At 34.4% G+C, this 18,348-nt stretch overlaps 1 protein-coding gene across 1 annotated transcript; it reads left to right on the top strand.

The window, feature by feature from the left end:
* The first annotated feature begins 316 nt into the window (after window positions 1-316).
* On the top strand, window positions 317-2,211 carry LOC148860692 (uncharacterized). The gene is made up of 3 exons (XM_088985148.1): window positions 317-882; window positions 984-1,341; window positions 1,446-2,211. Exons 2-3 carry the CDS (start codon window positions 1,104-1,106, stop codon window positions 1,670-1,672), a joined length of 465 nt encoding a protein of 154 aa, XP_088841274.1. The 5' UTR covers window positions 317-882; window positions 984-1,103; the 3' UTR covers window positions 1,673-2,211.
* The last annotated feature ends 16,137 nt before the right edge of the window (window positions 2,212-18,348 follow it).

Below are 18,348 nucleotides of genomic sequence, written 5' to 3'. Positions count from 1 at the left end.
GATCATGGTTTTCCAACCGTCGTTGATCTGGATGGTTGGACCATTCAGCCCAGAAACCGCCCAGTCAACTGGTTTTGTTTCACCTCTGAACTGGAATGTTGCCAGTCAGTTCAGTGATCCATTGACCTGGGTGCTCAAACCGGTGACTTTTTTGACCTAGATAATGGTTTTCAATCATTTTTATTTTAATTAGGGTAAATTACAAAGACCCCCCTTGTACTATGGAGTCTGTGACAAAGACCCCTTGTACTATGACCGTGAGACAAAAGACCTCCGTTAGCCTTCCGTTTAAATCCGCGTTGCAATATTTTTTAATCCCCATATTATCCAAAACACTGTTCATCTTCCCCTACACGACAGCGGCGATAGATGTTGTAGCGGTGGCGGACTTCTGAAGTCCTCCCTCGCCTGTTGGTGATGACGATCTCATCCATTCAAAAAGCATAGCGTCGGTGACGCGAAATGGAAACCAGAGTGGCATTCCGAAAATTTGTCTTAATTTCGTTTCTCTCTCAATAGTCTGATCAGAATGGCTCAACAATTTGTGAAATCTGTCAAAGATGGCTTGAAGCTCGCAAAGCGAATATACTTTGGAAACGGTTGTTCCGCTTCGCCTCCAAGACCGATCGCAATGGAGAAATCTTCCCACACGCTTCTTCCGACTTCTCCGATGCTTTACTCGGTGATCTCTGATCCTGCAATTATTGATAATCCGGATATTCTGAGCTACCAGCCTAAGATTTACATTCTTTTGTATTTGATTTCATGAGAAGAAGTGGAAAGAGATGGATAGAAACAGAGAAGCAAGGAGAGGAAGCTTAGCGGCGACGAATGGATTGTCGAGAAGGAGACAAAGGAGCAGTAGTCTGAGGGATTCGCCTGGTTCGGATTTCTCAGATCCGTCTTTAGTACTGTTTCTCATTAATTTTATTCATTTTTCCTCTGATCTTGACATTGCTTTCTTTACTTTGTTGATTTTACAGAGGAAGATGGGTCAATGGAATTGCAGGAAACGGCGAGGTTATGAGAAAAAGTAAATAAGAAAGATAGAGATCAGGATCGGTCGAGTCGGAACAAGAGAAGAAGGGGAGATAGATTGATGCATGGGAGTAAACGGGAGGAAGGTGGAGGAAGAAAGTACCGAAGAAAGCGTTGACAATGATGAGGAGGATGAGGACGAAGACGCCGGTGCGGTTCGGATGCTTCCCCCGAATCCTCCATCATCCTCTCTGTCGAATCATCATCATCATCGAAAGAGCTTTCCGCCTGCTAAGGTTGTTAGGGTGGCCCCGACGTGGAAGGTCTCTGATGAGATGTCGGTACCGAGAAAAGCTCGGTCAGGTAGAGAAAGAGACGAGGATGGAGCTTATGAGAAGTTTGATGTTCTATTATGTTCTTTCTGTATGGATATTAACAGGAAATGTTCATATCTTTTGTTTTCGCAGCTTCGGCTAAAAGGTCACATGAATGTTGGACCTCAAGTGGAGGTGGTGGTGGTGGGGCAGGAGGAGGCGGAGGTGGTGGTGGCTGCGGCGAGCAGTTTCACCGTCAGGCTTCAACTTCACCTGCGAGACCAAGTGCGCCAATACCCTCACCGGCTTTGATCTCGCCTTCTTCTTCCACTGCTTCTATGTCTGTGTTCGGAGATTCATCTATTGAAAGTTTGAACTAATGTTGCAGAGACCTATCGGAGTTAAGCACCGGCCTCCAAAGATTACTAAGGTCTCATCATCTTCAATACAGGAGATTGAGATCAAGGTCAGGTCGCAAATGTTCTGTATGGATTGAAAAGGCAATCACAGTGCCCGCCAAACCAAAAAATTACAGCAAACGCATCACAGAAGGTAGATTCAAAAGAGACCGATGGATCGAGTAACGAGGCAAAGAAGTCGAGAGTTTCTTCTCCGATCTCAGTATCAGTTTCGGCTGCCGCCGCTGCAACATCTATCGCCGTTGTTCGTGTACTGTGAGGTGAGGTCGGGGAAGATAGAGTAGTGTTTTTCTCCAATAGTTATTAGAAGGTAGTATGGGGAAGATAGAATAGTGTCTTTTGTCTCACGGTCATATTACAAGGGGGTTTTTGTTGCAAAACAAAGTACAGGGGTCTTTGTGACTGACCCCAATAATATAGGGGGTCTTTATAATTCATCCTTTTAATTATTATTATTATTTTTTTTTTAATTTAAACTTGTAGTGAATTGTTTGTTCCAACTTCGAATTGGACAGTCCAACTGTTGACCAAAAAAGCGATGACCAAAGTGGTTTTGATTTTAGGTTAGCTTTTTTAAATATTGATTTTGATGGGCTATTAGAAATTATAATCCAGTCAGTCCTTTGTTTGATGGACAGTTTGGATTTGCCATAAGTGATAAGCCAAATATCATGCATGAAAAACAAGTTGGTTTGAGTACACATGGGTATAGTAAAACTCAAATAAATCTTAAAAATAATAACAGTACGGGCTAAAGACTTAAACCTCCCTTAAGTTTTCTCGTAAATACTGAAAACCTCTCCTCTTTTTTCAAATTGGATTAGGACCTCTCATGTTAGATTTATGTGAAACGGAATCATCAAAAGGTCTTTATTGCCCTTTTAATTCTTAGATTCAGTTTTAGAGAGCCCAAAGAACCGAAGAAAATATTTTTGCAGTATTGTAATGTATGATGACCACTATGAACTTCAGATCTAATACTATGCAAATTGAACTGCATTACAGAGCTAAAATGGGCAGATATAAGAGTTGTATCCGGTCGTCCGCTTTTGGATTTGCCTTAGCTAGTAAAACAACAGATAACATCAACAATGACTCACATACTGGAGTCCGGATCACTGCCAACAAAAGTCATTTCAATGACCTACCAACATGATCTTACACAGCACATCTCATACATGGCGGGTCCCAGTCTTATAGTGAGATGTGTGGTGTCAGATCAAATTGGTAGAGGGTTGGAATGTCTTTTGTTGGTTGAAACTCCCAATTCCACATGCTGAGGTAGTCATCACCATTTTGAAAACTTCTTCATCTACCCTTGAAGTTGGAAATTCAAATATGGATTTCTATATTTAATTAACCTGTGTTAATTGAATTTGACGCTAGCTAGAAAAAAAAAAAACCAGCACTTCCTTTCAAGCTCTCATAGGAGAAAGGTCAATTTCAATCAGGGGGCATTCTTTTTTTTTTTATTTCCATTGACCAAGAATCCTATATTCTTTTTTCATTACTAATGTGGGGGTCAGGGAAAATTTATTTTCCTACCTACGGGTAAGTGATACCCATCTCCTAGGAGGGTAAATAACTTTCCCACATGGGGGAAAGATTCCAACACTTGAATGGGATAAAAATACCCCATTAATAATGGCTAGAATGGTCATTTTCTTTTTTCTTTTTTTTTACTTGGAAAATCAAAGAACATAGGTAAATACACTTACATAGGTAAGTGTTTCCCAAAAAAAACCTACCCTAAATAACTTACCGAAAAACGAACGGGGCCTCAGATTGTCCTCTTCAATGTAAACAATTGGACTACCCTAGGCATCTAAAGATATCTCAATTAATCCCTCTCATTTTTGTCCCATGTAAAATACATTTTTGGGAGAATCTCACAGATGGATCTCTGGGAATTCTCCCTCCGATGAGTTGCCTATGTCATATTCTACGTGGTAAAGTGACAATCTATCATACCCATTTGACGAGTCTTCCTTTTCATTCACCTCATTCTTTTTTTTTTTTTTTTTGTATTTGACATCTATGGCGCCTTCAAGTTGTTTTCCAGGAACGAGGTAAAGACAAATGTTTTAAGAACAAAACTAAAATGCTTTGATCTGTCCCTATAATCCAAGCAAGGTTGATAGAAAATTCCAATTAAGACAGGAGAGAAGACATGGTCTAGGAAAATCCATGGAAAATAGAGGAGTATGAGACTATACAGTGCTATGAAGATGGAGAACAGAGGATCTAAAGTGTGAAAAGAAAACAAAGACAATGTTTCTTGGAAGAACCCTATGGATTCAAGCAAGTACGTTTTAGGTTATTTGTTCTGGCAAAAAGGTAAGGGGAATAAAAGGAAACGAGCAGACATAAGCTAACAATAATGTTGGTTTTCTATTTCAAATATTTTGAGATATTAATCATGGCCAGAGGTCCATCAAGGGGCAAATTTGGGTTTTAAAAAAATCAACATCATGTGATAGTCCCATGCAAATGGTTCTTGACGGACTGTTAACAAAGGCGAGATCTATGTCTGATGACATCACCCAACAGGGCAGTCCTAATTAGTCCAATTTGAACAACAAAGGGGAGATTTATGTTTGGATCTTAGATCTCTCTTTCTGCTGTACCTGCGAGTGCAGTCTGGGTCAAACGGGTTGACAGTTCAATTGCCTGGGTCAGTGGTTCTTTAACTAAGTCAACGGTTTTGACCAAAAAACGGGTTAAGGGTGAAACGGAACCAGTTGCTTGGACGGTTTTCGGGTTGAAGGTCTGACTGTCCGGATCAATGGTGGTTCAAAAACATTGAATGCAATTGATTGCCAAATCTAAGACCCTATTTGGTTCATGGGAATAGGGGTCTGGAATCAGAATCCGAATGGGCCCAACTGTTCGGTTGAGAGGAATCGGAATCCCATTCCCATTCTTGCTGAAATGGCATTCCCCCATTTGAGGGAATGGCCATTCCCTGCCCCTCCCTTGGGAATGAAATCCCATTCTTGCTGATTCCAATTCTCATTCCCATTCCTGTCTGAACCAAACAGACTATGGGAATGGACCATTCCAATTCCGATTCTAATTCCAATTCTATTTCACTATATGAACCAAATGGACCCTAAAACATGTTCATGGCTAAATATGTGACCAGACAACACCATGGTTCTTTAACTAGCCAGATGATTGGCAACTCTGATGGACAATGGCCTATAGAGCAAACAACATTCTGTTTAAATTTATTTATGAGCAAATTAAGAAAAAAAAAGAAGAAATGAGATTCTAGCTCATTTGTGAAGAAGAACAATAAAAGATAATGGCAGAGAAAAATATAATCGCAAAAAAAAACTGAAAAAGAAGCAACAGGAGCAATAATAGACAAAGAAGAACAAGTATGAGCTCATTAGCCTTCATAAATACATAAAAATACAATAATACAATTGTTAAACATTGTTAATTCTTTAAGTATAGTATCGCAAGGGTACTATTGTACTTTCTCCTTTTATTTTTTATATTATATCACCGTAGTATAAATACCAATAGCTAGCACCACCAGCAACATTTTTTGCTCTCAATCTCTCTTTCTTTTTTTTTCTCTCTCTTTTCTCTCTTCCTCTCTTCTTCTCTCCTGCATAACATGGTATCAGAGCGGGACTATTATATATGAAAGGAGAGATCGAGTGAGCTATTTCCTTCACACCAAATTTCCAGATCCGCCGTCCTCATCTACTGTTCGGGTGATCGAAGATCCAATTTTCTCACACACTAAAGTAATCTCTCTCCCCTTTTTTATGGTCGTGCGCTAGAGCAGAACCTATACTAGGTCTACTGGTTGGATGTGAAGTGATCAATACCTCTTTCTTTCCATTTTTGTGGTGTTGGCTGATCCCTATAAAAAGAAAAACTATAGGTCTGTGAAGACCTTTTGTGTGCTATGGTAGCAGTTTTTATGGTGAACTTGAAGGTCAGAGAGTGACTTGTACATGCTTTAATAGCATCTCTATTCGATGCGTAGGTCTAGGCCTATAAACAGAGCGAATTTGAATCAAATCAGGCCATGTTCAAATTAGATTCCAATTATATCATAAGTGATTCGAATTCGATTCAAAATCCATCGGATATTCAAAAATCCCAACCAGATTTGATTTTGATTAAAATGTTGAATATTCGATTATAATAGATTTTGCATAGAAAATTGTAAATCTAAAAACCAAAGAGGAGAAACAGCCATCACATGTTAACAACACAAAAAAAAAAACTCAAAAAAGAAATCACTTGGTTAATAATGCAAAAAATAACCTAAAAAAATCTAAGACAAGAATGAAAATAGACAAAAAAAAAACCATAATCCAGAAGAAAGAAGAAACAAGAGACAGAAAAGGGGAGAGAAAACAAAGGAAGAGCAAGAAATCTTGGATAATAGTCCCAATCGACAGAAGTCGAAATTTAATCTTCAGAAGCCATTTCACCTTTCGCCTTTGATTGAAGCTGGTTCTCCTTACTTTCTCTCTAAACATTTTCATCCTAAGCGCCAAAAGGAAAGGTGTTGCAAAAAACTTTTGATTGAATGTGAGAATTGAAGAGATGGAGAGGGAGGAGAAAGAGGGGAGAAGAAGTTAAAAGGCTTTTGGTATCTCGGTAAATGAAAAAGTTGAAAAAGTTTTTGAAAAGCTTTTGGTATCTCAGTAAATGAATCATATGTGTGTCTAAAAGGTGTACTACAACAATCAAATTAAAATATAATATATTTATATTATAATATTTATTATCGAATCGAATCAGCATGTATTCAACTTCAATCCGATTAAATAATCGGTACAAAAAATATATTCGATTTTGACCGTTTATTCCTTTTGAATCATTCAAAATCGATTTGTTTAAATCGAATCTTGAATTCGAATTCAAATTCAAATTTTCGGATACTGTTTACAAGCCTACGTAGGTCACGAGGTGACCTGTATGCACTACGACAACAACTAGTTTTGATTATGTAGGTTAGGGGATGACCTGTTAGTGCTATAACAACACCTGCATTTAACAAAAAAAAAAGGGGTTCCTTTCTCCCTTGGTGTTAGACTTTTTTTAAAGACTTTGTGCTCACTTTAAGATCCTTTTTTAATCTATAACCATGAGCGATGAAGATTCTGCTACATCCGGTGTTTCCTCAATGCAGAATGGAATGAATAGGGGTGCGGACCTATCCTTTCCCATGGTTGTTATTCCCCTCAATGGCTTACATTGTTTAGATTGATCAAGAGGGATCAATTTATACATTATTGCAAGGGGAAAGATAGGATATATAAATGGAAGAATTAAAGAACACAATTCTAGGAATTTTGAATATGACAGATGGAACCAGGAAAATAGCATGGTCATGTCCTAGCTTTTAGTGTCTATGCAACCTCAAATAAGAAGGAATTTTATGTGGGCTGAAATGGCAAATGAGATTTGGGAACAAGCAAAATCAACATATTCTGAGTTGCATCACTATGCAAAAATTTACTAGTTACAGGTAGAATCGTCCACTTGTAAACAGATGGAGATATGTCTTTCTATGTACTATACAAACTTGACCTTTGTCTGGAAGGAGTTATATCATTATCAGAGTGTAGATTAGAAGTGTGATGAAGATGCAAAATTGTATAAGAAACTTGTTTCCCAACAAAGAGTGTTTGCTTTCGTCCATGGCCTGAATCATGCATATGAATCTATCAAAGTTCATATCCTAGGTAGCAAGGGTCTTCCATCTATCAAGGAAGTTTATGCTCTAGTACAATAAGAAGAAAGTAGAAGAAATTTGATGAACAATTTTGGAGGGGATGCAATTGTGTTGATAGCAAAAGGGAGTGTTACTACAGGTGGAAGAAATACCTTTAAGAAGGGGGACTTTTAAAAAAGGGTGGATGACAAAGACAAACTATGGTATACTCATTACTAGAAACCCCGACACACCCGAGATACATGCTGGGATCTTCATGGGAAGCCGAAATGGGCTCAAGATTTGAGTAAGAAGTAAGGTTCAGATCTGAATAAAAAGTTAGGATAGCAAGGTACAAAAAAGCATACTATGGAAACATGGCTACTCAGGAGGATCAGCCCCCCATTACTACTGTGACTCAGACACATGTCTCTAGATCTAACCCAAGGGAGGATATTATTAATTCCTCCCATGACCACTTATAGCTCTATGGTAGAGCAATTCGTTTGATGGATGCTCCTCCCTCCACTTTATTTGGGTCTACATCAGGTAACTCTGCCACAACTTTCCATCTAGCATCCCATTCCCCTAGCACTCCTTGGATCATTGATTTTGGAGCACCTAAACACATGACTAGTAAGTCTTCTTACTTTCAAACCTATCACATCATTTCTAGAAGAAACAAGGTGAGACTAGCTGATGGATCATACTCTACCATAGCTGGTCAATGAACCATTTCTCTTCCTTTTGGCTTTATCCTGTCTAATGTTTTACATGTCTCAAAATTTTTCATTAATTTGTTCTCTATTAGTAGTATTACTAATTCCTTAAACTACTCAGTGACCTTTTTCCCTTCTTTCTATGTGATCTAGGATTTGGCCTTGGGGAAGATGATTGGTAGAGGATGTATGGTGGATGGGCTCTACATGCTGGAGAATAAGGCTGGTCTTATAGTTACAGAGTCTAAGAGTCGGTCTTGTAAGAGTCAGGTCTATTTATGGCATAGTCGTCTTGGTCTTTTATCTTTTGAATCTTTAAAAATGGTGCTTCTAGAGTTATTTAAGTTAATGTCAGTATTAGAATTTACTTGTCAAACTTGTCAATTGAGTAAGTAGTGTAGAACTCATTTTTCTTTAAAGAACAATAAATTTGAATTTCCTTTCCACATTGTTCATTCTGATGTTTAGGTCCCTATAAATTACCATCTAAGAGTGACTATAAGTATTCTATTACCATTATCGATGATTACTCCAGATATACATGGGTATATCCTATGCGAACCATGGATGAAGTACCCAAAATTATTCAAGATTTTCAGCAGATGATCTTCACCTAATTTCAAACTGAAATCCAAATTTTTCAATCAAATAATGCTAAAGAATATTTTCGTAGTGATCTCACAGAGTTTTTTGCTTCACGTGGTTTACTTAACTGTATCTCTTGTGCTCAAACACCACAACAAAATGGTTGTTGAAAGAAAGAACCGACACCTCCTTGAAGTGGCCCAGGGGTTACTAATTCAAATGTATGTCCTGAAATACTTTTGGCTTGAAATTGTCCTTTGTGCTACCTATCTCATCAACTATATGCCCTTTCGTTGGTTAGAGTGCAAAGCCCCACATCAGCTTCTTTTTCCTAAAGCTCCCATTTTTTCTATTCCTCTGCATGTGTTTGGTTGTCATTGTTTTGTTCAAAATCTGTCACCCACTTGTGGAAAATTGGATCCTTGTGCTATTCCTTCATCTTCTTGGGGTACTCTCTCACTCAGAAAGGACACCGATACTTTGATCCCATCTCTCAAAGGTTTTATGTTTCTATGGATGTCTCCTTTTTTTAGTGAGCATTTCTTCCTTGTTTCTCCTCAGGGGAAGTGTAGGAATGAGGAGAAACCGGTTCAGCTCCCTCCTTTTCTTGATCCTTGCCCCTTTCGTGTCTTCTTTCGCCTTCACAAAGGCCAACCATGTTCAAGAGCTGTGGAGCACCTAGAAGTTGTATCACTAATGCCATCAAACTCTCCAGGGGTAGATCATACCCAATTAGGTACCTTGGTTCCTATTGATGTTTTTGACCCTATTACTATTGATACTTCTATTGCTAATGACCTTGACCTTCCTATTGCTCACTAGAAAGGTGTTAGATCTTGCACCACTAAACACCCTATTTCCCACTTTATTTCCTATGAAAACATTTCATCCTCCTTTTAGGCTTTTCTTTCTTCCATTAACAGTGTTTTTATTCCTAAGAATGTGGTAGAAGCTCTTTCGGTGCCTGAATGGACAAATGGTATGAATGAAGAAATTAATGATTTACATAAAAATGGTACATGAGAATTAGTAAATCTTCCTAAAGGGAAAGATCCAATTGGATGTAATGGGTTTTCACAGTAAAACATTGGGTTGATGGAACAATGGAGCGATATAAATCTCATTTAGTGGCAAAGGGGTTTACATAGGTGTATGGAGTAGATTATGCAAAAACTTTTGCACCGGTTGCTAAGATGAACTCTATTAGGGTGCTTTTCTCCCTAGATGATAATCTTAACTAGGACCTTCATCAGCTTGACATCAAGAATACCTTTCTGAATGGTGACTTTGAAGAGGAAGTATACATGGTACAACCCCCTAGGTTTCGGGTTCAAGGTAATGAACCGAAAGTGTGCAGGTTAAAGAAATCATTATACGGGCTGAAACAGTCACTGAGAGCCTAGTTCAATAGGTTCCATGTAGCAATTCAACAAAGAGGGTACAAGCAGTACCAATCTAATCACACATTGTTTGTGAAAAGAAGGGAAGGAAAAATTGCTGCACTGATAGTATATGTTGATGATATAGTTATCACTAGTGATTGGAATGATGAAATTCAAAAGTTGAAGAATTTTCTTGCTACCCAGTTTGAAGTAAAAGATCTAGGTCCTCTATGGTACTTCCTTGGGATTGAAGTGGCCCACTCACAAAAGGGTATATTCATTTCTCAAAGAAAGTATGTCCTAAATCTACTCCAGGATACAGGAAAATTGGGAGTGAAGCCAGTTGATTCCCCTATTGATCCTAACAACAAATTAGGTGATTGTCAAGGTGAACCCATCAAGGACGTGAAACAATTCGAGAGACTTGTAGGAAGGTTGTTATATCTTTCTATGATTCGACTAAACATTGCTTATGCAGTGGATGTTCTTAACCAGTTCATGCATGCCTCTAAAACTACCCACCTTGAAAAAGCAAAAAAGGTTCTCAGATATCTTAAGAAGTTTCCAGGTGCATGCTTATTCCAAAACACGGGTATTTGAAAGTTGAAGTGTATATTGATACAGATTGGGCAAGATCCCTAAATGATAGAAAGTCAATTAGCACCTATTGTACCTTTGTGGGAGGGTATCTAGTTACCTGGAGAAGTAAAAAGCAGAATGTGGTAGCTAGATCTAGTTTTGAAGCTGAATATCAGGCTATGTCTCATGGAGTGGCTAAAAAATTTGTTGAGTGAGTTGGGCTTTCCAATTGATGGACCTATTACCCTATCCTGTGATAACAAATCAGCAATAAATATTGCTGCTAACCCAGTGCTGCATGATAGAACTAAACACATCGAAGTCGACAAACAATTTATCAAAGAAAATGACGTCACAGGGGAAGTGTGCACTCCTTATGTTAGCTTTGAAGATCAGCATGCAAACATCTTTACAAAAGGGTTACATCACTCACGACATCATGATTTGTGTGACAAATTGGGCATGATTGACATCTATGTCCCAACTTGAGGGGGAGTGTTAAACACTATTAATTCTTTTAAGTATAGTACCACAGGGATACTATTGTACTTTTTCCTTTTACTTTTTTTATATTCTGTCGCCCTAGTATAAATACCAATAGTTGGCGCCACTGGCAACACTTTTTGCTCTCAAATCTCTCTTCTTTCTTATTCTCTCTCTCTCTCTTTTCTCTCTTCTCTTCTTCTCTCCTACGTAACAACAACAAAGTGAGATTAAAAAGTTAATAACACTGTGTGCTTGTTGACATTCTTCAACCATATCTTCTGTTTCCTATATGTTGTCTATGAAGCTTGTAATTGTTTTTCTCCTTTTTTTTCATTTTTTTTGGTATTAGGTGCCATGCACCATTAATGACTTCCCCCTTACCCCTTTTTACCCAAAGTGCTGGTTGTGGGATTCAATTCCACATTAGCGCTGAAACAAACCAGCTAACACACTAATGAGCCAGCTCTCAATTGGTAATTAGTTAATCACAAGCAAACAAAAGATCCTCCCTTCAAGGTACAACAAACCAACCCTAGGCCTATAATTGGGGTGATTCAAATTGAATCACGTCATATTTGAATTGGAATTTGATTATAAAACTGATTATTCAAATTCGAGTAGATAATCGAATAATCAAATATTCAATTAATTCAAAATTGATGGATTACATTCTAATTCTTGAAATCCAAGAATGAACCCTCTTGTTTCCTTTGAATGAATTATGGAGAAAGTCTTAGCTTGTTTTCTTTGAATGAACAAAGGATGTACATTGTTTCTGTAAATGAAGAAGACATACGAACAAGGGAAAAAATAGAAAAGAAAAACAAAAAACCTAATAAAATCTGGAACAAACAACAAAAAAGATGGACAAAGAACAAGGAGAAAGCAAGAGAGGTAGAGAGGAAGAGAGGAAGAGAAAGAGGAGAAGAGGGAGAGACTGCAACGTTTTTTTCGTTTACCATAAATGGATGATACCTATAACTGTGCTATTCATTTACTGTGAAACTCTCTTTTGCTTCATTAATACATGATCTTTGCTTTCAGTATGCGCTATTCTTTTTTTTTTTTTTTGAAATCTCTTCCATGAAAATCAGCAAAACCAAATGCAAAGGAGGAAGTCAATGCAGGAGAATGAAGAAATGAGAGATACAAGGGAGGGAAATGGGGGGAGATGAGACGAAGCAGGTTGAAGTAATTAATGCACTTTTATCACCTGTCAACTAATGAAAATAAGTCTGAATCGAGTGATCTTATCATGGCAGAAGCAATTAGTTCTTTTTTATTTCTCATATTAAAATAAGAGTATATAACAATATATAATATAAAAAGTTAAAGACACTTGACCGAAGTTATAACTTTTAAGACATGTATCTTTCTTTTATAAAAGGAATGTTAGAACAATATATTATATTATATTACTATAATAATCGAATTTAGATAATTATCAAATCGAATCGACATGTATTCGAAAACGATTCGATTACTTAATCGGTACAAAGCATATATTCGAATTTGACTATTTGCATCGTTCAAATTGTTCAAATTCGAACTAATTATATCGGATATCGAATTCAAATTCGAATTTTTGAATGCCGTTGACACCCCTAACCAACCCCATATATGAAATTCATTTTTTTATAGAAACAAAAGGTGATACACAAGACGAGGGTAGCATGCCCCACAAAATCACCAAAACAAATAGAAGCTATATCACTAGGAAGGGAACACAGATTGAGAGAAACAACACCACTAGACAAAGAATGAGTCTTGTTCACCAGCCACTCTGCCGCTTGGTTTGCCTCCCGATACACGTGCCTGTAGCAAACTCTACCTTCCATCTTTCCCTTCATCTGCCAACTTGAGATTACGTTCCTAAGATTCGAAGGAGGGATCAGGCCTAACATTTTTAACTAGATTAGAATCCTCGTATCAGACCTTTGAGATAACTAGATTGGAATTCCCCTCAATAGTGGTTGAGAACTCGCCGAAGTTCGTAGCCAAATATATGAAATTCATATATTAATGCTGTAGAGGCATTAATATATGAAATTTATATGAAATTCAATAGTGGTTGGGTTATTCTTCTATTAATGCTGCAGAAGCATGGGCGGCATAGGAAGCTCATATATGAAATTCATTTTAATATTAAATAAAAAAATAAAAAAACATATGAGTCATAATATAGAATATAGATCCATCTAACTAGTATCACCACTGGAAAGAAGAATTTCAAAAGACTTGAAATAGCCAAACAAGATAACCTCTTAGCTCCTTCAATCTTTAGGCTTTGCCCATCAAATTATCACTTATCTTAAAAACCTTACTTTGCAAATTCTCCCCTGCAAAGCCAAAACCTAAAAATTAATTCCACAAAAAAAGTCGTCCCTTAAAAAAAATCAAATTCTAGGGTTTGAGAAGATCACAAAAATCCCAAGTTCAACCATTATGACTGACCTAATGCCCTATCAAATTTCCTACAAATCATAGAACCCCGTTATATCAAATATCAACCCAAAAAATTCTCAACAATAAACTTAAAAGATAACGGATTGAACACAAAAATGAAAATTGTACAAATAAGCCTATGGAAGAATAAAAAGAAAAGTAAGTGACCTTCAACAGAATATAGTCTGAATAAGGCTATAGAAGAATCAGAACCAAATACTCAAATATCTTAAAGTGATTATTTTCGTGATGTATCTTGCAATTGAAAGTTCCCTTGCACTACAGCGACAATGAGGATGAGTGAAAGAGGCTTCCACTATTTTTTTTTAAGATTTGTTTTATTTATTTTTTTAAAACAAAGAGAGTTCCATTATTTGTTCTTGGGCGTGACAGTCCGCTTCATATACATTACTTTCTTTTGATGTTTTTTTGGGTATTTACTTTCTTCTGATGTTTGTGCATATATATAAATATCTATACTTTTTATATTTAAAATTTATTAACTGTCTGATGGAAATTCTTTTGTTTCTGACTATTGGATTGATCTCTCTTCCAAGTGTTGATAGAACCGCTGGCAGAATATGTATGGAAGTAATTGTTATCCTCGTGATTGACAAAAATTCTTATGTCTTTAAGAATTAAAAAATAGCAATTCAGTAAGGGAGGGAAAAAGTAGCAATAGATGGAGAGACTGAGGTAGAGGGAGAGATTTAAGCCTGAAAATAAACCTCCTAGAATCTTGATGAAGCATGGCTCTACGAAAGTGTGTGTGGGTATATACATTAAACTAGCGGAGATCTGTGTGATGCATAAGGTTTGTTAAGTTAAAGATAAATAATATAAAAATGTAAGAGTATACAATTGTTTTATATAATAATTAAAAATCATCTATATTTTATATATTACTTTTAATAAGATTTTTACAATATAAAATTAACAATAAATAATTTAGATATGGTTGTTTATCAAGCTTAGGGATGGCAATTTTCCCCATTTCCCCGATCCCCATGGGGATCTGTCCCGAATGGGGCAGGGACGGGGATGATTTTCCCTTGGGGAAATTTTCATCCTTGTTGGCAGGACAGGGAGACCCATGGGGATCCTTACTAATTTATATGTATATATACACATACGATTATATTATGTATATATGTACACATACGTCTATATGTTAATATTTTTAAAAATATAGTTGAATATGTTTGAATCTGTTCTAATAGGATTGTAAATTTTAATTATTTTACTTTTATCTTTTAAATAACATTAAAAACAAAAACATAATGGTTGACATTATAAAGAATCATGGGGGGTGGGGATCCCCATGGACACGGGGATGGGGACGAGGACATGGATGGGGATTTTCATGGGGATGGGGATGGGGAGAGGCTCCTTGTCCCCGCTTCACCCCGTTGCCATTCCGAATCAAACTAATGAAACTGACCAACCCGATTTCTAGTATTTATAGTCAACTTTGGTTCAACATTTTCCCAACCTGACTAGGTTGGATCAGTTTCGCTTTGGCCATTTGCAAACTGACTAAAATCTAATGGCCCGACCATAGATATATATTAATAGTTTATATTTTAAATATATTTTTAATATGGGAAAGTGGGAAAATCCAATCTTGCTTAGACTAAAATAGTTTATATCATAAATTTAATTTTTAAATAATACCATTGTAATTTTTTTTAATTTAAACTTAATTTTTAAATTGAATTTTTCAAGTTTAAATCTTTTGAACCGACCAACCAAACTAAAAGTCAACCCAAACCGATATAACCTAAGTGACCAACCTCCCAACCAGACCAGGTCGATTTGGTTGGCCAAACAACATACAACCAACCCGTGAACAATAGTTTAATCTCCAACAATTATTAAAAATTTATAGTAAAATCACACAACAAATTAATTTTAAAAATCTAAATAGTAGTGGTTTAAACTCCAATAATTATTGAAAATTTTCCATTAAATAATAAAACAAAAATAGATTTATACATAATTATTGAAAATTTATTTATCACAAAAAATAATAAATAATTACTGAAATACAATAAATATTAATTTTAGTTTAGATAAATATATAATAAAAAAGATTAAGTTTTTAAAATCATTATTAATAAACAATAATTTTTTGAAAGTTATTTTCTAGAATTATTAATTGGTATAAATGAAATTAGTTATTTACAATATTATTTATTTGTTGAAATAATATCATTATTTAAATTTTGAAATATTAATTACTTGTTGAATTTAGTAATCCATAAAATTATAGTACTATTATTACATAATTTTGTTATTTTAACTATTTAAAATCTAGTTATGTTAAAAATTTCGTTATTTAAAATATTTAGCTATTTAACTAAATATTTAAAATATTAATCTATTTATTATAATTGAAAGTTATTCAGTAACTATTTAAAATATATTACTAATTAATTTAAATTATTATTTTTCACATTTTGTTATTTAAGATATTTAGTTATTAAATCATTTAAATACTATTTCATTTTTTATGTTAGATTTTTATTATTTGAATAACATTTAGATTGACTAGTCCAAAAAATCATAGTTTATATTGTTTATTATTTGTACATAATTTTGTGATGAATTTTGTAAAAATATATAATTATTAATAATATGAATATCATTAAATCGATTATAATAATTTGTCTTTTTAATAAATATTTTAAAGTTATTATAGAATTTTGTTAGAATAGTTAAATAATTCTTAAATTTTTTAATTCAAACTTTCTTTAGATAAATGTAGATAAAAAGTGGGGGAGAAGATAAATAAGAATTAAAGATAATTTAGCAAAGAAACTCTCTACTAAATTAGAGATAACTTAGGAGAAAGTTTTGGGGAAAGTGGGGGAGGTGTTAAGGAGAAATTTTAGGATATCAGATTATTTAGGTTATTGGAACGTGTAGGGGAGAGAGAGAGAGAGAGAGAGAGAGAGAGAGAGAGAGATTTTAGGAAGATTTTTGGGGGAAAGTAGAGTTTCGAATTGGTATTTTCGAAAATGACATGAATTAAAAAAAATTCAAAAATTCAAAAAAATGAAAAATTTTTAGAAATCCTTGTTTTAATTTACTAAAATACCCCTTATAGTTTCATGGATTTACTAAAATCTACCCTATAATTAGCATTTTACTAAAACACCACTTATAATTTGCAATGGATTTAATTAATCTTCCATTAGATGAAAGTAGAAAATCATAGTGTTGACCCTAATGTTCATTTAAATAAACTTAATCAAAAGAAAATAAAAATAAAATACCATTTTTGCCCTAAATAAGAATGTTATTTCAAATAAATTTAATCAAAAGAAAGTAAAAATAAAATACCATTTTTTTCCCTTAATCAGACAACCATTCTATTGGCCATATTTGGTCAATTTTGTTTTCTATACACAAAATGTGTTACGGGTATTTTTGGAATAAAAATTATGGGCCTAATGGCAAAACAAACACTCCTTAATGAAAGATTGATTAAGTAAATAAGTTGTAAAATATATGGGATGTTTTAGTAAAATGAAAATTATATGGTAGGTTTAAGTAAATATGTAAATGACCCTAATAAAAACACATAAGAGTATACAATTGTTTTATATTTTCAACTTTTTAAAAATTTAATAATTATTCATATTTTATATACTACTTTTAATAAATTTTTTATAATACAAAAATAACAATAATTACTTTCAGTTAGGTTTATTCATGAAACTGATGAAATCGACCAACCCGATCAACTCGACCCGAGTTGGTCGTTTTCTAGTATTTTAGGTCAGCTTTGGTTCAAAATTTTCCCAATTCGACCAAGTTGGATCAGTTTCACTTTGGCCATTTGTAAATGACTAAAATTGAATGACCTAACCAAGGATATATATTAGTATTTTATATTTTAAATATGATTTTTAATATGGAAAAGTGGGAAATTTCCCATATTTTTTAGTCTAAAATGTTGTATATCATAAATCTAATTTTTTATTTTATTTTTTAATAATTGCACTATAACTTTTAAAATTTAATTTAATTTTTCAGTTCAAATCTTTTGAATCGACTGACTAAACCAAATAATTGACCCAAATCGATACAACTTGAGTGGGTCAGTTTTCACAAAGGTCAATTAGTTTCAGCTGACTAACTCCCCAACCTGACCAGGTCAATTTGGTTGGCCAAATAGCCTATGATCGAAATGAACCAACTCATGAACAGTCATAATTTCAGTTAAATTAATAGTCTCATCTCTGATAAATAACAATAGTTTAATATCAAATAATTATTGAAAATTTATAGCGAAAATACACAATTATTGAAAATATATTGATAATGAAAAAAATACAATAAAAAATTACAATAATTACAAAACTATGATAAGTACTAAAAATATATTAACTTAGTCAAAAAATAGTATAATCTCTAATAAATATTAATCAACAAGTTATAACAAAATTACAATAAATACAATAACTACAATATAATTACATTTAAAAATTTCAATGACAGTAGTTTAATCTCCAATAATTATTGAAAGTTTTCTGTTAAATAAAAAACAAATTAAATTTGTACATAATCATTGAAATTACATTTATCACAAAAAACAATAAATAATTACTAAAATAGAGTAAATATTAATTTTAGTATATATAATTATATAATAAATAGAGATTAAGAGTTTAAAATTATCATTAATAAATATTAATTTTTTTGAAAGTTATTTTCTTGAATTATTACTTGATATAAGTGAAATTA

Source organism: Nelumbo lutea, chromosome 4 (genome assembly GCF_056320005.1).
Source record: "Nelumbo lutea isolate HS-2025 chromosome 4, American lotus-T2T, whole genome shotgun sequence".
NCBI classification, from domain to species: Eukaryota; Viridiplantae; Streptophyta; class Magnoliopsida; order Proteales; family Nelumbonaceae; genus Nelumbo; species Nelumbo lutea.
This window is presented reverse-complemented; position numbering and strand designations above follow the sequence as displayed.

Excerpts from the sequence above, each read along its gene's own strand:
- LOC148860692 (XM_088985148.1), top strand. The coding sequence starts at position 1,104 with ATGGGAGTAAACGGGAGGAAGGTGGAGGAAGAAAGTACCGAAGAAAGC. Across the intron at positions 1,342-1,445 it reads ACCGAGAAAAGCTCGGTCAG|CTTCGGCTAAAAGGTCACAT; the intron begins GTAGAGAAAGAG and ends TTGTTTTCGCAG.